General features: G+C 47.1%; 1 protein-coding gene across 6 annotated transcripts in view; it reads left to right on the plus strand.

The window, feature by feature from the left end:
- Positions 1-25,364, plus strand: part of RIPOR3 (RIPOR family member 3) — a 131,550-nt gene that overhangs the window by 83,288 nt on the left and 22,898 nt on the right. For all 6 annotated transcript variants that reach the window (XM_069952302.1, XM_069952305.1, XM_069952306.1 and 3 more), the window contains 5 exons: positions 1,694-1,843; positions 3,838-3,901; positions 10,187-10,230; positions 10,721-10,846; positions 20,351-20,496. In XM_069952302.1, coding sequence (XP_069808403.1) covers positions 1,694-1,843; positions 3,838-3,901; positions 10,187-10,230; positions 10,721-10,846; positions 20,351-20,496 — 530 coding nt within the window. The remainder of the gene's footprint in view (positions 1-1,693; positions 1,844-3,837; positions 3,902-10,186; positions 10,231-10,720; positions 10,847-20,350; positions 20,497-25,364) is intronic.

Below are 25,364 nucleotides of genomic sequence, written 5' to 3' on the forward strand. Positions count from 1 at the left end.
ACATATAGGTGATGGGGCCGCATGTCACATGACCCAGCGCCCCCTCCTTTTCCCACATCTGGGGGGCAGATGTCATGGCTGCTGCCGCTTCACACATTCTTCACATACACGTCCTATGACACGCACATTCCGGCAGCATTTTACTTCCATTATAGCGGCCCTTATGGTTGACTGCCTGGTGCAAGCCGGTCATGTGCCGGACCCCAATACTAGGTAATAAGGTCCAATGTGCACATGTCTGACATGACCCGGACGACCCTAAATCATGACACCAATTCACACTGTATTTTATGGTTTTTCCTGTTTTTTATAGACAAGATGTTAGAGTGATTAGTCAGGAGGAATAAAGGGGAACTCCAGTAAAATTCTTTTTCTTTCAAATCAACTGGTTTCAGAAAGTTATAGAGATTTGTAGTTTACTTCTATTTAAAAAGCTGCAGTCTTCCAGTACTTATCAGCTGCTGTATGCCCTGCAGGAAGTGGTGTATTCTCTCCAGTCTTTCAGTACTTATCAGCTGCTGTATTTCCTGCAGGAAGTGGTGTAGCATGCCGGAAAGCACAGACAGATATATGAAAGGTGCCATGTGTCTCCTTTACCCAGGGGTTGGGAATCTCGGCCCTATAGCTGTTGCAAAACTACAACTCCCATCATTCCTGGACAGCTAAAGCTTTAGCAGGAGGGCCAATGTCCCCTACCCCTGCCTTCACCTATCAGTATCTATCAGTGTCAGCTGGAATGTAAATTACAGCTGGCAGATTCCCTTTTGTACTGTAGCATACAACGGCAGCCATATTGGTTTTCACCCAGCTTTGGTTGCCAGTATAGATAATATTATATCTATTGCCGAATTCCAGAACACCGGACACGAGTGATACAGGAGGCATGGTTGTGGATGAGGCGTTCCAGGGCTCAGCTGATCATGTTACATAATGAGGATTGTGTAAGGCCTCGGCTATGGGGGGACTCTGTCCGGACTCTGTCACCTCTCTGAGTCCTGAATAATCCAGACAAGACGCAGAGTCAGGCGTCCGGTTCTGCTTATGGTGGTATTACATGGGCTGATTTCTCAAAAAACCACTATGCCGAACGATCCTAATTGTTCACCCTATAACACAGGATGATGATCGTTACAGTCGTTCTTGCGCTTGTCCTTTCCTGGCTGACAGACTAGGGAACGAGCGAACGACGCGTTATTACACCAAACTATGTTCGAGCTATTTGTAGCCGATTTTTCGATAAAAATAGGTCCAGATTCTTTCAAACGATCAACGGTTTCTCGTTGGTTGTTTAAACGTTGTCTGCTATTACACAAAAACGATTATCGTTTAAATCTGAACGATCTAGCAATTTTTTTTACGATAATCGTCCCATGTAATAGGGCCCTTATTCCACACCTGTGACAGCCAGAAGCTTCAGGTCACCTCCTCTCATATTCAGATGGTTTATTGGCTAATTATCTGCAGCCAGTAGGACATATTGGGGGAAAAGTAGGGGTCCCCAGTCAGTGAGTCACCCCCCGATGCTACCCTGTTACCCAGTCGGTGAGACGAACCCCCCTTCCCACCGATGTCAGTGAGCCCCCCCAGATGCCTGTAATGGATTTCTATGACTTGTAGGGCTCTGACATTATATTTATTGATCCGTATTACAGTATGTTATAAACTCACCTGTCACCTGCTAATCTTCCTATAGATCGAGGAGCTGTATGAAACCTACTGCATACAATGGCGGCTACGAGTTGGAACGTGTAACATGAAACATGCGTTTTCTCTGTCTCCATCGACCAAAGCCTCCCGGGAAAGTCTCCTGGAGCTGAGCAGGAACTTCCAGGAGTGCACCGAGGTAGGATACACATCACAACACTGCCCTGGTATATGTACACTCCTGAAAAACTCTGTGCTGCTGGGATATGGCACTTCCTGAAATACTCTGTGCTGTGTGCAGTGCCTGATACCATTGGCATTAGGTTGCCCTAACCCAACCTCAGCCCCATTTGAAGCTCATTTCTCGGCTATGATGATCGGTCACTGACAAAAAGCTGTCCTGGCAATAGTGTGAACGGTCAGGAAACATACCGAGCATGGTCACTAGACGTAGGGTTCAGTGTGTTTACATCAATGGGTATGCCACGATATATGTTGGAATATCTCTGGTGACAAACTCCAAAAAAATTTAATGATTAAGGTTATACAGATTTGTAATTTATTTCTGTTTAAAAATCTCCAGTCTTCCAGTACTTATCAGCTGCTGTATGTCCTGCAGGAAGTGGTGTATTCTTTCCAGTCTGACACAGTGCTCTCTGCTGCCACCTCTATCCATGGCAGGAACTGTCCAGAGCAGGAGAGGTTTACTATGGGGATTTGCTGCTGCTCTGGACAGTTCCTGACATGGACAGAGGTGGCAGCAGAGAGCACTGTGTCAGACTGGAGAGAATACACCACTTCCTGCAGGACATACAGCAGCTGATAAGTACTGGAAGACTGGACCCTTTTAAATGGAAGCAATTTACAAATCTGTATAACTTTCTGACACCAGTTGATTTAAAAGAAAAATAATTTCACAGGAGAACCCCTTTAAGGAGAACTTTTAGATGCAGTGTCTTGGGAATGATACTATTTGGTCCATGTTGTGTCCGTCCTCAGAGATTTCCCATTTTCCTTACATTCCTATTATCCATCTTATAGTTCCTCTTTGTTTCACTAACATCGACCCTAGAATTGATTTTCTAGATTTAGTCAAAGGCGACTTGAGTGTCTTCAGCCCCATAATGATGACATTGTCCTTAGTGCTGAATGCTGCATGTGTATGTATGTATGTATGTATGTATGTATGTATGTATGTAGGCGCTGCTGACATCCAGGAGGCCCCTATATATCAGGTCCTCTCCGGGAGTCCCATCTGCTTTCCATTACTGCAGCAGCCTGAAGATGTCCATAAACAGAGAGGATCTGCCAGATCCACGTGTGCTCCATGAGGGAGGACAGATGCCATTTGTCTCTATATGTAGATCCTGATGGAAATGAGCCGACCTCCGGCAGCTGCGTTATTACCGGGATCGGCTGTCTGGCCTTTCTCACTGTAAATGTGGTGACATGTCTGAATAAACCTGGAGACGCAGTGTACGGAGCACGACCTCTGCATCTGTCTATTATAAGGCCAGAACTCTCTATAGAAGTGCCCCCACTATTAGGATAGCAGTTATAGAGCTGCAATAGATTGGGATGTGATACTGTATAGATATCACTGAATGCTAAAGGCTCAGCAGCTTTCTAATAGACATAAAGTCACCTGCTCACCATCTCAGGATCTCTGCTTGCTGTCAGGTAATAAACATCTAAAGGCTACAAATCTTCTGTTCACATGGAGACCAAGAGCTTAGATACACTGGAAGAAGCTCTGTCCCTGTGTAAGGAGAGCTTAGATACACTGGAAGAAGCCCTGCCTCTCTGTATGGAGAGCTTAGATACACTGGAAGAAGCCCTGCCCCTCTGTATGGAGAGCTTAGATACACTGGAAGAAGCCCTGCCCCTCTGTATGGAGAGCTTAGATACACTGAAAGAAGCCCTGCCCCTCTGTATGGAGAGCTTAGATACACTGGAAGAAGCCCTGCCTCTCTGTATGGAGAGCTTAGATACACTGGAAGAAGCCTTGCCCCTCTGTATGGAGAGCTTAGATACACTGGAAGAAGCCCTGCCCCTCTGTATGGAGAGCTTAGATACACTGGAATATGCCGCGGTGCTCTCTGTACAGGGGGACGCCGGTGCTCTCTGTATAGTGCCATCCCAGTACAGGTCAGTGGCAGCTGCTCTGATCTTTGGTCTCTTCTCTTCCTGTAGGATATGTGTATGATAGAAGGAGCTATGGAGGTTCATCTGGGGGAATTCCTCATCAAGATGAAAGGTAAATCTATACACATCATCCACTTATCTATACACATCATCATCCACTTATCTATACACATCATCATCATCCACTTATCTATACACATCATCATCATCCACTTATCTATACACATCATCATCATCCACTTACCTATACACATCATCATCATCCACTTATCTATACACATCATCATCATCCACTTACCTATACACATCATCATCATCCACTTATCTATACACATCGTTCACTTATCTATACACATCATCATCATCCACTTATCTATACACATCATTCACTTATCTATACACATCATCATCATCCACTTATCGTCCGTGCATCCCATAAAAGATAGCGGAGCGACGGAAGCATATTGCAGCTATAATTGTTATAATTGGGGGGGGGGGGGGTACAGTAGAGTATTGGGGTGAGGGCTCTGTAGATCCCGTTCCTTTTTATAATAGTGGGGGGTACAGTATTGGGGTGAGGGCTCTGTAGATCCTTTCCCTTGTTATAATAGGGGGGGGGGTACAGTATTGGGGTGAGGGCTCTGTAGATCCAGTTCCTTGTTATATTAGTGGGGGGGGGGTACAGTATTGGGGTGAGGGCTCTGTAGATCCAGTTCCTTGTTATATTAGTGGGGGGAGGGTACAGTATTGGGGTGAGGGCTCTGTAGATCCCGTTCCTTGTTATATTAGTGGGGGGAGGGTACAGTATTGGGGTGAGGGCTCTGTAGATCCCGTTCCTTGTTATATTAGTGGGGGGAGGGTACAGTATTGGGGTGAGGGCTCTGTAGATCCCGTTCCTTGTTATATTAGTGGGGGGGGGTACAGTATTGGGGTGAGTGCTCTGTAGATCCCGTTCCTTGTTATATTAGTGGGGGGAGGGTACAGTATTGGGGAGAGGGCTCTGTAGATCCCGTTCCTTGTTATAATAGTGGGGGGGTACAGTATTGGGGTGAGGGCTCTTTAGATCCCGTTCCTTGTTATATTAGTGGGGGGAGGGTACAGTATTGGGGTGAAGGCTCTGTAGATCCCGTTCCTTGTTATATTAGTGGGGGGGGGGGTACAGTATTGGGGTGAGGGCTCTGTAGATCCCGTTCCTTGTTATAATTGGGGGGGGGGGGGGGGGTACAGTATTGGGGTGAGGGCTCTGTAGATCCTTTCCCTTGTTATAATAGGGGGGGGGTACAGTATTGGGGTGAGGGCTCTGTAGATCCCGTTCCTTGTTATATTAGTGGGGGGAGGGTACAGTATTGGGGTGAAGGCTCTGTAGATCCCGTTCCTTGTTATATTAGTGGGGGGAGGGTACAGTATTGGGGTGAAGGCTCTGTAGATCCCGTTCCTTGTTATATTAGTGGGGGGAGGGTACAGTATTGGGGTGAAGGCTCTGTAGATCCCGTTCCTTGTTATATTAGTGGGGGGAGGGTACAGTATTGGGGTGAAGGCTCTGTAGATCCCGTTCCTTGTTATATTAGTGGGGGGGTACAGTATTGGGGTGAAGGCTCTGTAGATCCCGTTCCTTGTTATATTAGTGGGGGGGGGGGTACAGTATTGGGGTAAGGGCTCTGTAGATCCCGTTCCTTGTTATATTAGTGGGGGGGGGTACAGTATTGGGGTGAGGGCTCTGTAGATCCTTTCCCTTGTTATATTAGGGGGGGGGGGGTACAGTATTGGGGTGAGGGCTCTGTAGATCCCGTTCCTTGTTATATTAGTGGGGGGGGTACAGTATTGGGGTGAGGGCTCTGTAGATCCTTTCCCTTGTTATATTAGTGGGGGGGGGGTACAGTATTGGGGTGAGGGCTCTGTAGATCCCGTTCCTTGTTATAATAGTGGGGGGGGGGTACAGTATTGGGGTGAGGGCTCTGTAGATCCCGTTCCTTGTTATAATAGTGGGGGGGGGTACAGTATTGGGGTGAGGGCTCTAGATCCCGTTCCTTGTTATATTAGTGGGGGGGGGGGTATAGTATTGGGGTTTAGGGCTCTTTAGATCCCGTTCCTTGTTATAATTGGGGGGGGTACAGTATTGGGGTGAGGGCTCTGTAGATCCCGTTCCTTGTTATATTAGTGGGGGGGGGGTACAGTATTGGGGTGAGGGCTCTGTAGATCACTTTCCTTGTTATATTAGTGTGTGGGGGGGGGTACAGTACAGTATTGGGGTGAGGGCTCTGTAGATCCCGTTCCTTGTTATAATTGGGGGGGGGGTACAGTACAGTATTGGGGTGAGGGCTCTGTAGATCCTTTCCCTTGTTATATTAGTGGGGGGGGGTACAGTTTTGGGGTTTAGGGCTCTTTAGATCCCGTTCCTTGTTATAATTGGGGGGGGGGGGGGTACAGTATTGGGGTGAGGGCTCTGTAGATCCCGTTCCTTGTTATGTTAGTGGGGGGGGTACAGTATTGGGGTGAGGGCTCTGTAGATCACTTTCCTTGTTATAATAGTGGGGGGGCGGTACAGTATTGGGGTGAGGGCTCTGTAGATCCCGTTCCTTGTTATATTAGTGGGGGGAGGGTACAATATTGGGGTGAGGGCTCTGTAGATCCCGTTCCTTGTTATATTAGTGGGACGAGGGTACAGTATTGGGGTGAGGGCTCTGTAGATCCAGTTCCTTGTTATATTAGTGGGGGGAGGGTACAGTATTGGGGTGAGGGCTCTGTAGATCCCGTTCCTTGTTATATTAGTGGGGGGAGGGTACAGTATTGGGGTGAGGGCTCTGTAGATCCCGTTCCTTGTTATATTAGTGGGGGGAGGGTACAGTATTGGGGTGAGGGCTCTGTAGATCCCGTTCCTTGTTATATTAGTGGGGGGGGGTACAGTATTGGGGTGAGTGCTCTGTAGATCCCGTTCCTTGTTATATTAGTGGGGGGAGGGTACAGTATTGGGGAGAGGGCTCTGTAGATCCCGTTCCTTGTTATAATAGTGGGGGGGTACAGTATTGGGGTGAGGGCTCTTTAGATCCCGTTCCTTGTTATAATTGGGGGGAGGGGTACAGTACAGTATTGGGGTGAGGGCTCTGTAGATCCCGTTCCTTGTTATATTAGTGGGGGGGGGGGGTACAGTATTGGGGTGAGGGCTCTGTAGATCCCGTTCCTTGTTATAATTGGGGGGGGGTACAGCACAGTATTGGGGTGAGGGCTCTGTAGATCCCGTTCCTTGTTATATTAGTGGGGGGGGGGGTACAGTATTGGGGTAAGGGCTCTGTAGATCCCGTTCCTTGTTATATTAGTGGGGGGGGGGGTACAGTATTGGGGTGAGGGCTCTGTAGATCCTTTCCCTTGTTATATTAGTGTGTGGGGGGGGGTACAGTATTGGGGTGAGGGCTCTGTAGATCCTTTCCCTTGTTATATTAGGAGGGGGGGTACAGTATTGGGGTGAGGGCTCTAGATCCCGTTCCTTGTTATGTTAGTGGGGGGGGGGGGTACAGTATTGGGGTGAGGGCTCTGTAGATCCTTTCCCTTGTTATATTAGGAGGGGGGGGGTACAGTATTGGGGTGAAGGCTCTGTAGATCCCTTTCCTTGTTATATTAGTGGGGGGGGGGTACAGTATTGGGGTGAGAGCTCTGTAGATCCCGTTCCTTGTTATATTAGTGGGGGGGGTACAGTATTGGGGTGAGGGCTCTGTAGATCCTTTCCCTTGTTATATTAGTGGGGGGGGGGTACAGTATTGGGGTGAAGGCTCTGTAGATCCTTTCCCTTGTTATATTAGGAGGGGGGGTACAGTATTGGGGTGAGGGCTCTAGATCCCGTTCCTTGTTATATTATGGGGGGGGTACAGTATTGGGGTGAGGGCTCTGTAGATCCTTTCCCTTGTTATATTAGGAGGGGGGGTACAGTATTGGGGTGAGGGCTCTAGATCCCGTTCCTTGTTATGTTAGTGGGGGGGGGTACAGTATTGGGGTGAGGGCTCTGTAGATCCCGTTCCTTGTTATAATAGTGGGGGGGGGGGTACAGTATTGGGGTGAGGGCTCTGTAGATCCCGTTCCTTGTTATATTAGTGGGGGGGGGTACAGTATTGGGGTGAGCGCTCTGTAGATCCCGTTCCTTGTTATAATAGTGGGGGGGTACAGTATTGGGGTGAGGGCTCTGTAGATCCCGTTCCTTGTTATAATAGTGGGGGGGGGGTACAGTATTGGGGTGAGAGCTCTGTAGATCCCGTTCCTTGTTATATTAGTGGGGGGAGGGTACAGTATTGGGGTGAAGGCTCTGTAGATCCCGTTCCTTGTTATATTAGTGGGGGGAGGGTACAGTATTGGGGTGAAGGCTCTGTAGATCCCGTTCCTTGTTATATTAGCGGGGGGAGGGTACAGTATTGGGGTGAAGGCTCTGTAGATCCCGTTCCTTGTTATATTAGTGGGGGGGTACAGTATTGGGGTGAAGGCTCTGTAGATCCCGTTCCTTGTTATATTAGTGGGGGGGGGGGGGTACAGTATTGGGGTGAGGGCTCTGTAGATCCCGTTCCTTGTTATATTAGTGGGGGGGGGGGTACAGTATTGGGGTGAGTGCTCTGTAGATCCTTTCCCTTGTTATATTAGTGGGGGGGGGGGGTACAGTATTGGGGTGAGGGCTCTGTAGATCCCGTTCCTTGTTATATTAGTGGGGGGGGGGGGGTACAGTATTGGGGTGAGGGCTCTGTAGATCCTTTCCCTTGTTATATTAGTGGGGGGGGTACAGTATTGGGGTGAGGGCTCTGTAGATCCCGTTCCTTGTTATATTAGTGGGGGGGGGTACAGTATTGGGGTGAGGGCTCTGTAGATCCTTTCCCTTGTTATATTAGTGGGGGGGGTACAGTATTGGGGTGAGGGCTCTGTAGATCCCGTTCCTTGTTATAATAGTGGGGGGGGGGGTACAGTATTGGGGTGAGGGCTCTGTAGATCCCGTTCCTTGTTATAATAGTGGGGGGGGGGGTACAGTATTGGGGTGAGGGCTCTGTAGATCCCGTTCCTTGTTATAATAGTGGGGGGGGGGGGTACAGTATTGGGGTGAGTGCTCTGTAGATCCCGTTCCTTGTTATATTAGTGGGGGGGGGGTATAGTATTGGGGTTTAGGGCTCTTTAGATCCCGTTCCTTGTTATAATTGGGGGGGGGTACAGTATTGGGGTGAGGGCTCTGTAGATCCCGTTCCTTGTTATATTAGTGGGGGGGGGTACAGTATTGGGGTGAGGGGTTTGTAGATCACTTTCCTTGTTATATTAGTGTGTGGGGGGGGGTACAGTACAGTATTGGGGTGAGGGCTCTGTAGATCCCGTTCCTTGTTATAATTGGGGGGGGGTACAGTACAGTATTGGGGTGAAGGCTCTGTAGATCCTTTCCCTTGTTATATTAGTGGGGGGGGGGGTACAGTATTGGGGTTTAGGGCTCTTTAGATCCCGTTCCTTGTTATAATTGGGGGGGGGGTACAGTATTGGGGTGAGGGCTCTGTAGATCCCGTTCCTTGTTATGTTAGTGGGGGGGGTACAGTATTGGGGTGAGGGCTCTGTAGATCACTTTCCTTGTTATAATAGTGGGGGGGCAGTACAGTATTGGGGTGAGGGCTCTGTAGATCCCGTTCCTTGTTATATTAGTGGGGGGGGGGGGGGTACAGTATTGGGGTGAGGGCTCTGTAGATCCCGTTCCTTGTTATATTAGTGGGGGGGGGGGGGGTACAGTATTGGGGTGAGTGCTCTGTAGATCCCGTTCCTTGTTATATTAGTGGGGGGGGGGTACAGTATTGGGGTGAGGGCTCTGTAGATCCCGTTCCTTGTTATATTAGTGAGGGGGGGGGGTACAGTATTGGGGTGAGGGCTCTGTAGATCCCGTTCCTTGTTATATTAGTGTGGGGGGGGTACAGTATTGGGGTGAGTGCTCTGTAGATCCCGTTCCTTGTTATATTAGTGGGGGGGGGGGTACAGTATTGGGGTGAGGGCTCTGTAGATCCCGTTCCTTGTTATATTAGTGAGGGGGGGGGTACAGTATTGGGGTGAGTGCTCTGTAGATCCCGTTCCTTGTTATATTAGTGGGGGGAGGGTACAGTATTGGGGTGAGGGCTCTGTAGACCCCGTTCCTTGTTATATTAGTGGGGGGGGGGGTACAGTATTGGGGTGAGGGCTCTGTAGATCCCGTTCCTTGTTATATTAGTGGGGGGGTACAGTATTGGGGTGAGGGCTCTGTAGATCCCCTTCCTTGTTATATTAGTGGGGGGGGTACAGTATTGGGGTGAGGGCTCTGTAGACCCCGTTCCTTGTTATATTAGTGGGGGGGGGGGGTACAGTATTGGGGTGAGGGCTCTGTAGATCCCGTTCCTTGTTATTGTCAGGCTTCTCTTTCCTCTAGGTCTGGTGGGTTACGCCCGGCTCTGCCCTGGAGACCATTATGAGGTACAGTAAATATTGTTATCCGTCGGCCTTTGTCAGTGAAACCGAACCACGCCACGGTTCATAAAACTCAGAGTTACGACCCCACCATGTGCTCGCTTCCAGTAAGGGAACAGTGAGCGCCGTTAATGTGCCGCCCCGGCCATCGCTCCTGCATGGTGTGTACAGATTAATGGCTGCACTTTATGAGCCGTGGTGAAGGATTGTAAGGGAATGACATGTGGATGTGGGAGCGAGCACGGTGTTCGGGGTCCTGCTATGTGACCGGATCAGTATAGGCCCGGCCCAGGAACCCTGCAGGCCCGAGGCCCCAGCAGCTAAGCCGCCTCCTGTAGGGTCACTCCAGGCTGGAGTAGGTGACAGGTTCCGGTCCTTTCAGGACAGTTATTCTCGAGAACCCTCTCAGTCCTCACATAGTGTCAGGCCCGCACCCACGTGTGTGTGAGAGAGAGGCGTTCATTCCCTGGTTAACCATTTACATGCTGTTCCGTAGGTGCTGATACGTTTGGGCCGCCAGAGGTGGAGGTTAAAGGGCAAGATAGAAACAGATGACAGCCAGATGTGGGACGAGGAGGAGAGGATATTTATTCCCAATCTATGCGAGAATTTTGAAATCAAGGTAAAGGTTATTTGGTGACAGCACCGCACTCTATGGGTAAATGAGTCCATGCCGTGATGATGGTCGTCACCATCTAGAGATCGCTTCTTTGTAGAGGAAACATTCCAGTAATAGGGCATATGCAATGCGTAACTTAATATGAACAACAGTTCTCCTATATACTCATCCTAGTATTAAATACTATCAATTATAACATCTTCCGGAATACCACTGTTTTTCTATGTATTCATCGTGAGGATATCCCGCTCACACAGCAACAGCTGAAAGGAATGTACCGCCTTAAAGGGGTTATCCAGCACTACAAAAACATGGCCACTTTCTTCCAGACACAGCACCGCCTTAGTGACAGTAATAAGTTTAACATGCCACCTTATCTGCACCGCTGCGCTGAATCAGCTGATGTGGTCGTCCAGTTCTTGTGATCCGTGATCTATATTCAGAAATGCAAATAATGTCCGTGTAGCGGCCCAACGCCCCCAGGGCCAAGATATCTCCTCCCCCAGGTGACACGCCCTTTCTCTTCTTATTAAGCTCCGCCTTTAGTTTCTGGCCTGGAAATGCGGTCTGTTCTCCGGCGCCATCATTAAAGCATGGTACTTTAAGTCCTACAACACAGGCTCATATCCCGCTCTGTGCAGTGATGGAGATGGAGATGAAGCCAGGATCGGGACTGTATACCTACACCGGTACATTATAACAAGCTCATCATCAGGGCTGTATACTTACACCGGTACATTATAACAGGCTCATCACCAGGACTGTATACCTACACCGGTACATTATAACAGGCTCATCACCAGGACTGTATACCTACACCTGTACATTATAACAGGCTCATCACCAGGACTGTATACCTACACCGGTACATTATAACAGGCTCATCACCAGGACTGTATACCTACACCGGTACATTATAACAGGCTCATCACCAGGACTGTATACCTACACCTGTACATTATAACAGGCTCATCATCAGGGCTGTATACCTACACCGGTACATTATAACAGGCTCATCACCAGGACTGTATACCTACACCGGTACATTATAACAGGCTCATCACCAGGACTGTATACCTACACCTGTACATTATAACAGGCTCATCATCAGGGCTGTATACCTACACCGGTACATTATAACAGGCTCATCACCAGGACTGTATACCTACACCAGTACATTATAACAGGCTCATCACCAGGACTGTATACCTACACCGGTACATTGTAACAGGCTCATCACCAGGACTGTATACCTACACCTGTACATTATAACAGACTCATCACCAGGACTGTATACCTACACCTGTACATTATAACAGGCTCATCACCAGGACTGTATACCTACACCGGTACATTATAACAGGCTCATCACCAGGACTGTATACCTACACCTGTACATTATAACAGGCTCATCACCAGGACTGTATACCTACACCTGTACATTATAACAGGCTCATCACCAGGACTGTATACTTACACCGGTACATTATAACAGGCTCATCACCAGGACTGTATACCTACACCGGTACATTATAACAGACCCATCACCAGGACTGTATACCTACACCGGTACATTATAACAAGCTCATCACCAGGACTGTATACCTACACCGGTACATTATAACAGGCTCATCACCAGGACTGTATACCTACACCGGTACATTATAACAGGCTCATCACCAGGACTGTATACCTACACCGGTACATTATAACAGACACATCACCAGGACTGTATACCTACACCGGTACATTATAACAGGCTCATCACCAGGACTGTATACCTACACCGGTACATTATAACAGACCCATCACCAGGACTGTATACCTACACCGGTACATTATAACAGGCTCATCACCAGGGCTGTATACCTACACCGGTACATTATAACAGGCTCATCACCAGGACTGTATACCTACACCGGTACATTATAACAGACCCATCACCAGGACTGTATACCTACACCCAGGGGCGGACTGGGCCACCGGGGGACCGGGGAAACCCCCGGTGGGCCCCAAGCAGGAGTAGGCCCCGCCCCCCAGTCAGGGAGCACGGTCCCCCCGCATCGGGGGCCCCCGTGCTCCTGGGGGGCCCACTCAGCCGCCGATAGCTGGCCGGCACCTTCCCTTCCTTGTGATCGCAAGCATTTGCTTGCGATCACAAGGGTGCCGCCGCCGCCCCAACAGATGAGCAGCTGCTGGTCCCGGCAGCGTCATCACCACTTAGCTCTGTGCGGCTGCTAGGACTTCCGGTTCACGTAGCGCATACCGGAAGTCCCAGCCGCTGCGGCGCGCACGGAGCTCAGTGTTGATGGCGCTGTCCAGGATCAGGAGCTGCTCGTCTGTCGGGGAACAGAGGAGAAGAGACCAACGACGGGGGAGTGTGTTGACAGGTGAGTTGAGTTTCGTTTTTTTTTTTTTTTGATCATAGGGGAGAGATATGGACAACATGGGGGGGGGCTATAGGGGGGAGATGGACAACATGGGGGGGGGGGAGATATGGACAACATGGGGGGGGCTATAGGGGGGAGATGGACAACATGGAGGGGGCTATAGGGGGGGATGGACAACATGAGGGGGCTATAGGGGGGGGATGGACAACATGAGGGGGCTATAGGGGGGGATGGACAACATGAGGGGGCTATAGGGGGGGATGGACAACATGAGGGGGCTATAGGGGGGATGGACAACATGAGGGGGCTATAGGGGGGGATGGACAACATGAGGGGGCTATAGGGGGGGATGGACAACATGAGGGGGCTATAGGGGGGGATGGACAACATGAGGGGGCTATGGGGGGGATGGACAACATGAGGGGGCTATGGGGGGGATGGACAACATGAGGGGGCTATGGGGAGATGGAAAACAAGGGGGCTATGGGGGGGTGGACAACATGAGGGGGCTGTAGGGGGCAATGGACAACATGAGGGGGCTATTACTGAGGAATCGACAACATGAGGGGCCATATGGGGTGAATGGACATGAGGATATCTATATTGAAGAAGGACAACTTGAGGGCGCTGTATATATGGGGATGGACAGCATAAGGGGGGTACCTATATGGGGGATGGACAATATGGGGTGCCATTTATAAGGGGGACAACAGAGGGGGGACCATATACTGTAAGGAATATATATATATATATATATATATATATATATATATATATATATATATATATGAGTGAGGGCGTACAGGGGCCAATACAGATGTGCAGTTTGTAGAGAGATGAGGATGGTGACATAGTGAGGAGCCTAATATGTCTGTCTGGCAGATTCTGTGGATTCGTGGCTCATAGAAGTTCTCATTATGGCCCAGGACGGATGGAGAAGATGAAAAGGGAAGAACTCCGATCAGAAAAGACGTCCCCTGTGAGTCACCTGATATATTTGCACTGTAATGTATATGGTGTATAGAACCTGTGTAGAGCTGCGTCTACCTCTATATGACTGGATGAGGTGATGGTGATCTGTGTACAGTGACTCTTATTCAGTAGCAGTGGTGGTGTTAGTCAGTATGTGGTGGTATTAGTCAGTAGCAGTGGTGGCGTTAGTCAGTATGTGGTGGTATTAGTCAGTATGTGGTGGTATTAGTCAGTATGTGGTGGTATTAGTCAGTATGTGGTGGTATTAGTCAGTATGTGGTGGTATTAGTCAGTATGTGGTGGTATTTGTCAGTATGTGGTGGTATTTGTTGCTTGTAATCCGGTACTGTTTTTTATTGTTCTTAGTATACTAGATTTGGCCAGTAACAATATAGTGATGGTATTGGTTGTGGTGTGGCGGTAATATTTTCCCCTTGTATACTGGTATTATTGGTATACAGGATTTGTTCAGTAACAGTATGGTGGTAATATGTATGGTGATAATATTTCCCTCTGATATACTGGTATTATTAGTAATATCACTCTCAGTATACAGGATCTGGTCAGTAACAGTATGGCGGTAATTGTGGCGGTAATATGTATGGTGATAATATTTCCCTCTGATATACTGGTATTATTAGTAATATCACTCTCAGTATACAGGATCTGGTCAGTAACAGTATGGCGGTAATTGTGGTGGTAATATGTATGGTGATAATATTTCCCGCCTATATAATGGTATTATTGGTAAAATCAGTCTCAGTATACAGGATCTGGTCAGTAATAGTATGGCGGTAATATGTGTGGGGATATTTGCTCTTTATATACTGGTGTCATTGGTAGCTGTATGACTTTTGTATCTAAGTATACAGCGTTATCATACAAAGGAAATTGTCTTATAGCCCAATTACACCGGCCAATTATAGGTAACAAGCGCTCCTAGGAAGCCCCATGTAAAAGTGTCAGAGATCAGCTGACAAGCAAATGCCCCATAGTCGGCTGATTTGATCTTTTGTGCGGCTGTAAAAATCATTGCTGTCGGCTGCACATCTCTGTGTATTCCTGCCCTGCTGATTAGCAATCGTTTGCACCCCCATACTGCCCCAAATCACGCAGTGTAACTGGACCCTTATTAATGTTACCATAGATAAGTATGGTGGCTGAAGGGTGGGCCCCAAGAATGATTTCCCCTGGTGGCACAAGGCACTCCAGTCCGACACTGCCTACACCGGTACATTATAACAGGCTCATCACCAGGACTGTATACCTACACCGGTACATTATAACAGGCTCATCACCAGGACTGTATACCTACACCGGTACATTATAACAGACTCATCACCAGGACTGTATACCTACACCGGTACATTATAACAGGCTCATCACCAGGGCTGTATACCTACACCGGTACATTATAACAGACTCATCACCAGGACTGTATACCTACACCGGTACATTATAACAGGCTCATCACCAGGACTGTATACCTACACCGGTACATTATAACAGGCTCATCATCAGGGCTGTATACCTACACCGGTACATTATAACAGGCTCATCACCAGGACTGTATACCTACACCGGTACATTATAACAGGCTCATCATCAGGGCTGTATACCTACACCGGTACATTATAATAGGCTCAATACCAGGGCTGTATACCTACACCGGTACATTATAACAGGCTCATCACCAGGGCTGTATACCTACACCGGTACATTATAACAGGCTCATCACCAGGGCTGTATACCTACACCGGTACATTATAACAGGCTCATCACCAGGGCTGTATACCTACACCGGTACATTATATCAGGCTCATCACCAGGACTGTATACCTACACCGGTACATTATAACAGGCTCATCACCAGGGCTGTATACCTACACCGGTACATTATAACAGACCCATCACCAGGGCTGTATACCTACACCGGTACATTATAACAGGCTCATCACCAGGACTGTATACCTACACCGGTACATTATATCAGGCTCATCACCAGGACTGTATACCTACACCGGTACATTATAACAGGCTCATCACCAGGGCTGTATACCTACACCGGTACATTATAACAGACACATCACCAGGACTGTATACCTACACCGGTACATTATAACAGACACATCACCAGGACTGTATACCTACACCGGTACATTATAACAGGCTCATCACCAGGACTGTATACCTACACCGGTACATTATAACAGGCTCATCACCAGGACTGTATACCTACACCGGTACATTATAACAGACCCATCACCAGGACTGTATACCTACACCGGTACATTATAACAGGCTCATCACCAGGACTGTATACCTACACCGGTACATTATAATAGGCTCATCACCAGGGCTGTATACCTACACCTGTACATTATAACAGGCTCATCACCAGGACTGTATACCTACACCGGTACATTATAACAGACCCATCACCAGGACTGTATACCTACACCGGTACATTATAACAGGCTCATCACCAGGACTGTATACCTACACCGGTACATTATAACAGGCTCATCACCAGGACTGTATACCTACACCGGTACATTATAACAGGCTCATCACCAGGGCTGTATACCTACACTGGTACATTATAACAGGCTCATCACCAGGACTGTATATCACACAGGGTCTTTAGAGCAGGCTTCAAAATTTATTGTTAACCCTGTTAACACAGGAAGCTGTATGGCTGATAACGATAAAAGGAAACTTACAGGAACGATATCTATATATTGGGTTCTGGGATATGTATATAGGATATACTATACATATAGGATGTGTATATAGGATATATTGTACATATAGGATAGGTATATAGGATATACTGTACATAGAGGATGTGTATATAGTATATACTGTACATGGAGGATGTACAGTGGTGCCTTGGATTACGAGCATAATTCGTTCCGGGACCGTGCTTGTAATCCAAATCCACTCTTTAACCAAAGCTAATTTTCCCATAGGAAATCATAGAAATGCAGACAATTGGTTCCACACCCCCAAAATAATGATTTATTATTCTGAATAACATGTAAGACAAAAAAAACAACAACTAGAAACAGCAGAATCTGTGATATTATAAGTTACTGTACAGTAATGGAGGGGATGTGAAACACAAGGGCGGACAGAGACTGCAGGGAGCAGGAAGGAATGAGCAGGGCAGATGTGGGCACATACATGCAGCACTCTCTGTCCGGGGAGAGAGGGGTTACAGCTATGGAGAGATTACCTCCACAGTCCTGTCCCCTGTTGCAAGCCCCAGCCTGAAGTGGATCTACCATGATTTGAAAGCTGAAGGAGACTTCCTGGGTCAGAGTACAGGGCTGTAGACCACACTATGTAGACCCTGCCCCTCCCCCACTCCCCCTCCCACCCAGTACAGGGAGCTCTTACACCAAAGCAATGCTCTTACACCAAGTTACAATTTTGAAAAACTGTGAGCTCTTAAACCAAAACGCTCTTTAACCAAGTTACTCTTAAACCAAGGTATGACTGTATATATAGGATATACTGTATATATAGGATATACTGTACATAGAGGAGGTGTATATAGGATATACTGTACATAGAGGAGATGTATATAGGATATACTGTACATAGAGGGGATGTATATAGGATTTACTGTATATAGGGGAGGTGTATATAGGATATACTGTACATAAAGGATGTGTATATAGGATATACTGTACATAGAGGATGTGTATATAGGATATACTGCACATAAAGGATGTGTATATAGGATATACTGTACATAGAGGAGGTGTATATAGGATATACTGTACATAGAGGAGGTGTATATAGGATATACTGTACATAGGAGATGTATATAGGATATACTGTACATAGAGGGGATGTATATAGGATATACTGTACATAGAGGAGATGTATATAGAATATACTGTACATAGAGGAGGTGTATATAGGATATACTGTACATAGAGGAGGTGTATATAGGATTTACTGTATATAGGGGAGGTGTATATAGGATATACTGCACATAGAGGATGTGTATATAGGATATACTGTACATAGAGGAGGTGTATATAGGATATACTGTACATAGAGGATGTGTATATAGGATATACTGTACTTAGAGGGGATGTATATAGGATATACTGTACATAGAGGAGGTGTATATAGGATATACTGTACATAGAGGAGGTGTATATAGGATTTACTGTATATAGGGGAGGTGTATATAGGATATACTGCACATAGAGGATGTGTATATAGGATATACTGTACATAGAGGATGTGTATATAGGATATACTGTACATAGAGGAGGTGTATATAGGATATACTGTACATAGAGGATGTGTATATAGGATATACTGTACTTAGAGGGGATGTATATAGGATATACTGTACATAGAGGAGGTGTATATAGGATATACTGTACATAGAGGAGATGTATATAGGATATACTGTACATAGGAGATGTATATAGGATATACTGTACATAGAGGAGGTGTATATAGGATATACTGTACATAGGAGATGTATATAGGATATACTGTACATAGAGGAGGTGTATATAGGATATACTGTACATAGAGGAGGTGTATATAGGATATACTGCACATAGAGGAGGTGTATATAGGATATACTGCACATAGAGGAGGTGTATATAGGATTTACTGTATATAGGGGAGGTGTATATAGGATATACTGCACATAGAGGATGTATATAGGATATACTGTACATAGAGGATGTATATAGGATATACTGTACATAGAGGAGGTGTATATAGGATATACTGTACTTAGAGGGGATGTATATAGGATATACTGTACATAGAGGAGGTGTATATAGGATATACTGTACATAGAGGAGGTGTATATAGGATATACTGTACATAGAGGAGGTGTATATAGGATATACTGTACATATAGGAGTGGTATATAGGATATACTGTACATAGAGGAGATGTATATAGGATATACTGTACATAGAGGAGGTGTATATAGGATATACTGTACATAGAGGAGGTGTATATAGGATATACTGTACATAGAGGAGGTGTATATAGGATATACTGTACATAGAGGAGGTGTATATAGGATATACTGTACATATAGGAGTGGTATATAGGATATACTGTACATAGAGGAGATGTATATAGGATATACTGTACATAGAGGAGGTGTATATAGGATATACTGTACATAGAGGAGGTGTATATAGGATATACTGTACATAGAGGATATAACCTCTATGAAAATAATGTAAAAATTAAAATAAGGAATTGATATGAGGTGCTGCCCCAAGGGGTCCGCCAGTCAGTGACCCAGAGCAGGAGGATTGCATGCGGCTCGCTGGCTGTGCTGGAAACGCATAAGGGGGGAGTATGTGGCATTAACCCTCTAAAACCTAATGCCATGTGTGTCATGTCACCTCTTTGTGTCATGGCCACAATGGTTTCCCTCTAGTCAGACAAGTGACCCAAACATTTTAACCCCTGAGTTTTCATGTTGCATTGATCAAGCATTAATAAGGATCTATCTATAAAAGCAGTACTATGATGATTACATGGCGGTTCTACAGTTCTGCGGTCGCTGCCATTGTCATCAGTCGACTTGTAATTTCTTGGCACCATAGACCTCATCCATAGGATTACGTATCAGCTTGTAACAATTGTCTGCGGCCTCCATTATAGCGTAGAGTCACACAGCAGCAGCTACACTAACAATTCCCAGATGTCCACAAACATATGGAACCTTTAAAGGATATTTATGACATCTGGCCGCCTCCAGGACACCCCTCCGAGTTAGAGCTCTATAGGGTAAAGAGGTATGCATACCTTCCATTATATATGTGCTGGTGCATAGATGGCTTAGCATGGTGCACGGTGGCAGACACCCCGGACAGATGGACGAGTGGGACAGACTTTACTGCAATTCCTGGAATGATTAAACGCCTTCTTCACGGGTCACAAAAGACAGTCAGATGCTTTGTAAATTGTCCTGAATCAACATCTCTACTAAATCTATCATGCCACTGACGTTGTCGTGGCAGGTCAACGTCCTTATAGAGGACGTCGTCAACCAGGCAGCCATCCTACAGCTTCTGGTTACTTATAGGATCAGTAGGATGGGGACTGAAGGTCTCATGTCTTGTTTTCCTGCATTTTTCAGGTCATAGAGCTGCGAGGCTTGTCCACCATCTTGGTTGGGGTTGTGACTTGTGACAGCGCTGACTTTTTCACCACTCGACCTAGGATCATTATTGTGGACATCACCGAGCTGGGCACCATCAAACTGCAGCTGGAGGTTATCTGGAAGTAAGTGTCACTGCTATAGCTTCACAGTAACATGGTCAGAACCTTCTATACTGAGGATCTATAGGGTCAACCTAGGGCTGGGTTATATGGCCCAAAAGTATCTGCATTTTTTTTAAATAATTCTCAATTTAAAGTGTACCTGTCGTTCTAACTTTCAAAATCTATATCAACAGTAGAAGTGGATTAAAGCAAGTTTGCAATTTTCATTAATTTTTTTTTGTTATCATGCTGTAAAACAAAGCTAAACTTATCAGAAATCCAGGTCCAGTCTCCTAAAGGCAGCTATATAACAGCTATACTTACTGTGTATCCAGGTCCAGTCTCCTGAAGGCAGCTATATAACAGCTATACTTACTGTATCCAGGTCCAGTCTCCTGAAGGCAGCTATATAACAGCTATACTTACTGTATCCAGGTCCAGTCTCCTGAAGGCAGCTATATAACAGCTATATTTACTGTATCCAGGTCCAGTCTCCTGAAGGCTGCAATATAACAGCTATACTTACTGTATCTAGGTCCAGTCTCCTGAAGGCAGCTATAAGACGGCTATACTTACTGTATCCAGGTCCAGTGTCCTGAAGGCAGCTATATAACAGCTATACTTACTGTATCCAGGTCCAGTCTCCTGAAGGCAGCTGTATATCAGCTGTACTTACTGTATCCAGGTCCCGTCTCCTGAAGGCAGCTATATAACAGCTATACTTACTGTATCCAGGTCCTGTCTCCTGAAGGCAGCTATACTGTATATCAGCTATACTTTCTGTATCCAGGTCCAGTCTCCTGAAGGCTGCTATATATCAGCTATACTTACTGTATCCAGGTCCAGTCTCCTGAAGGCTGCTATATATCAGCTATACTTACTGTATCCAGGTCCAGTCTCCTGAAGGCTGCTATATAACAGCTATACTTACTGTATCCAGGTCCAGTGTCCTGAAGGCTGCTATATAACAGCTATACTTACTGTCTCCAGGTCCAGTCTCCTGAAGGCAGCTATATAACAGCTATACTTACTGTGTATCCAGGTCCAGTCTCCTGAAGGCAGCTATATAACAGCTATACTTACTGTATCCAGGTCCAGTCTCCTGAAGGCAGCTATATAACAGCTATACTTACTGTGTATCCAGGTCCAGTCTCCTGAAGGCAGCTATATAACAGCTATACTTGCTGTATCCAGGTCCAGTCTCCTGAAGGCTGCTATATAACAGCTATACTTACTGTGTATCCAGGTCCAGTCTCCTGAAGGCAGCTATATAACAGCTATACTTGCTGTATCCAGGTCCAGTCTCCTGAAGGCAGCTATATAACAGCTATACTTACTGTATCCAGGTCCAGTCTCCTGAAGGCAGCTATATAACAGCTATACTTACTGTATCCAGGTCCAGTCTCCTGAAGGCTGCTATATAACAGCTATACTTACTGTATCCAGGTCCAGTCTCCTGAAGGCTGCTATATAACAGCTATACTTACTGTATCCAGGTCCAGTCTCCTGAAGGCAGCTATATAACAGCTATACTTACTGTATCCAGGTCCAGTGTCCTGAAGGCTGCTATATAACAGCTATACTTACTGTCTCCAGGTCCAGTCTCCTGAAGGCAGCTATATAACAGCTATACTTACTGTATCCAGGTCCAGTCTCCTGAAGGCTGCTATATAACAGCTATACTTACTGTATCCAGGTCCAGTGTCCTGAAGGCTGCTATATAACAGCTATACTTACTGTATCCAGGTCCAGTCTCCTGAAGGCTGCTATATAACAGCTATACTTACTGTATCCAGGTCCAGTCTCCTGAAGGCTGCTATATAACAGCTATACTTACTGTATCCAGGTCCAGTGTCCTGAAGGCAGCTATATAACAGCTATACTTACTGTATCCAGGTCCAGTCTCCTGAAGGCAGCTATATAACAGCTATACTTACTGTGTATCCAGGTCCAGTCTCCTGAAGGCAGCTATATAACAGCTGTACTTACTGTATCCAGGTCCAGTATCCTGAAGGCAGCTATATAACAGCTATACTTACTGTGTATCCAGGTCCAGTCTCCTGAAGGCAGCTATATAACAGCTATACTTACTGTATCCCGGTCCAGTCTGCTGAAGGCTGCTATATAACAGCTATACTTACTGTGTATCCAGGTCCAGTCCCCTGAAGGCAGCTATATACCAGCTATACTTACTGTATCCAGGTCCAGTCTCCTGAAGGCAGCTATATAACAGCTATACTTACTGTATCCAGGTCCAGTCTCCTGAAGGCAGATTTTCTGACTTGTGCTGGTTGAAAAAAGAGACTAAACACAGGAATTCCAGCCAGTACCGAGTGTCACGGCTTAATGTGTCCATCAATCACATGACTACCTTCTATGTGAGCGCTCAGATGACCTGTGAAACACCAGACTTCCTATTTTCTGACTTTTTTTTCCTCAAAGAGCCAGAAAACAGGAAGTGCCATGTTCACCATGATAACTAAAAAAAGAAATAATGAACGTATAATGCAAACTTGCTTTATATCACATCTACTTTTGGTTTGGATTTTAAAAGTTATAACGACAGCTACACTTCAAATGCATTTTTTTTTGTTTGCTAATTATGGTGGGTGTAGTAGTAGTAGAGGCATAGTGGATGAGGGGCATAGTGGGATTAGTAGTAGCGGTGTTGGGTGTAGTAGTGGAAGTAGTAGTAGCATTAGGAGTGGGAGTTGTAGTAGCAATAGTAGTGGGAGTAGTAGTAGTTATGGCAGTAGTAGTATTAGTTACTAGTTAGGTGTGGTGGGGGAGGGGAGCCGTGCCTGGGTCTCCTGCAGTGTCAGGCTGGGTTCACAGGCTGGGTTTTTTTCATCCGTTTTTGCAAAAAAAAACCCGAACGAACATTGTGTGCATCCGTTTTGATCCATTTTTCAATTGACTTTTTCAAAACGGATCTGTTTTTTTGACGGACACAAAAACGTAGGCGCTCTGATCTGCAGGAGGAGCAGCTTGCAGCTACGAGCCAGGTCAGACTTCCTATTCAAGCTGGAGGCAGCAGTAACCGCACACCCGGGCACTGCTGCTCCCCCTACAGGTCAGAGCGCCCTTTTTAAAAAAAAAAATAAATCAAATTTATGATTTTCAATGAAAATCAAATTGATTCTCAAATTCTGGGAAAATGTATTGAATTAATTTGATTAATCGCCCAGCCCTAGGTCAACCCATTAATATATACAGTTAAACTGAAAAAGCAGAGCAGAAATGTACAGCATGTGGATGGGACAGCGCAGCAGATGTCACAGGCTCTAAAGCTGGTGCAAAACTACAACTCCCATCATGTTACACAACAGCTGGAGAGACACAGGATACTGTAGCCCCCTTTACTTTTACTTCATTCATGGGTGGATAGTGTCACCTGGGCGGGGCTTCCCAGTAGTTAGGCCCCCTCTCCCTGCCCAGGTGACACTGTCCACCAATGAAATAAGTGACTTTAACGCAGAAAGAAGACACAGACAGGTGTTAAACAGGTAAATATCACATGTGCAGTATCTAAGCTTGTGGATGGTGCGGAGGGGTAAGGGAGGGACAGGATCCCTTTAAAGCAAGTTTCCCAATCTGTGTCTCTCCAGCTGTTGTAATACTACATCTCTCATTATGCAGTGACAGCTTGAGCCTACATGCTGGGGGTTGTAATTTTGCTGGAACAGATGAAGAGCCACAAGTTGGGGTCCCTACTCCCAGAGCTGCAATGTAAAGTATGTTACCTCCCGCCCTGCGGCATCCATGTTACCTCCCGCCCTGCGGCATCCATGTTACCTCCTGTCCTGCGGCATCCATGTTACCTCCTGCTCTGCGGCATCCATGTTACCTCCCGCCCTGCGGCATCCATGTTACCTCCTGCCCTGCGGCATCCATGTTACCTCCCGCCCTGCGGCATCCATGTTACCTCCTGCCCTGCGGCGTCCATGTTACCTCCTGCCCTGCGGCATCCATGTTACCTCCCGCCCTGCGGCATCCATGTTACCTCCCGCCCTGCGGCGTCCATGTTACCTCCTGCCCTGCGGCTTCCATGTTACCTCCTGTCCTGCGGCATCCATGTTACCTCCTGTCCTGCGGCATCCATGTTACCTCCCGCCCTGCGGCATCCATGTTACCTCCCGCCCTGCGGCATCCATGTTACCTCCCGCTCTGCGGCATCCATGTTACCTCCTGCCCTGCGGCATCCATGTTACCTCCCGCCCTGCGGCATCCATGTTACCTCCCGCCCTGCGGCATCCATGTTACCTCCCGCCCTGCGGCATTCATGTTACCTCCTGCCCTGGGGCATCCATGTTACCTCCCGCCCTGGGGCATCCATGTTACCTCCCGCCCTGCGGCATCCATGTTACCTCCCGCCCTGCGGCATCCATGTTAACTCCCGCCCTGCGGCATCCATGTTACCTCCCGCCCTGCGGCATCCATGTTACCTCCCGCCCTGCGGCGTCCATGTTACCTCCCGCCCTGCGGCGTCCATGTTACCTCCCGCCCTGCGGCATCCATGTTACCTCCCGCCCTGCGGCATCCATGTTACATCCCGTCCTGCGGCATCCATGTTACCTCCCGCCCTGCGTATCCATGTTACCTCCTGTCCTGCGGCATCAATGTTACCTTCTGCCCTGCGGCATCCATGTTACCTCCCGCCCTGCGGCATCTATGTTACCTCCCGCCCTGCGGCATCCATGTTACCTCTTGCCTTGCGGCATCCATGTTACCTCCCGCCCTGCGGCATCCATGTTACCTCCCGCCCTGCGGCATCCATGTTACCTCCCGCCCTGCGGCATCCATGTTACCTCCCGCCCTGCGGCATCCATGTTACCTCCCGCCCTGCGGCATCCATGTTACCTCCCGCCCTGCGGCATCCATGTTACCAC

Source organism: Dendropsophus ebraccatus, chromosome 14 (assembly GCF_027789765.1).
Source record: "Dendropsophus ebraccatus isolate aDenEbr1 chromosome 14, aDenEbr1.pat, whole genome shotgun sequence".
Classification (NCBI taxonomy): Eukaryota; Metazoa; Chordata; class Amphibia; order Anura; family Hylidae; genus Dendropsophus; species Dendropsophus ebraccatus.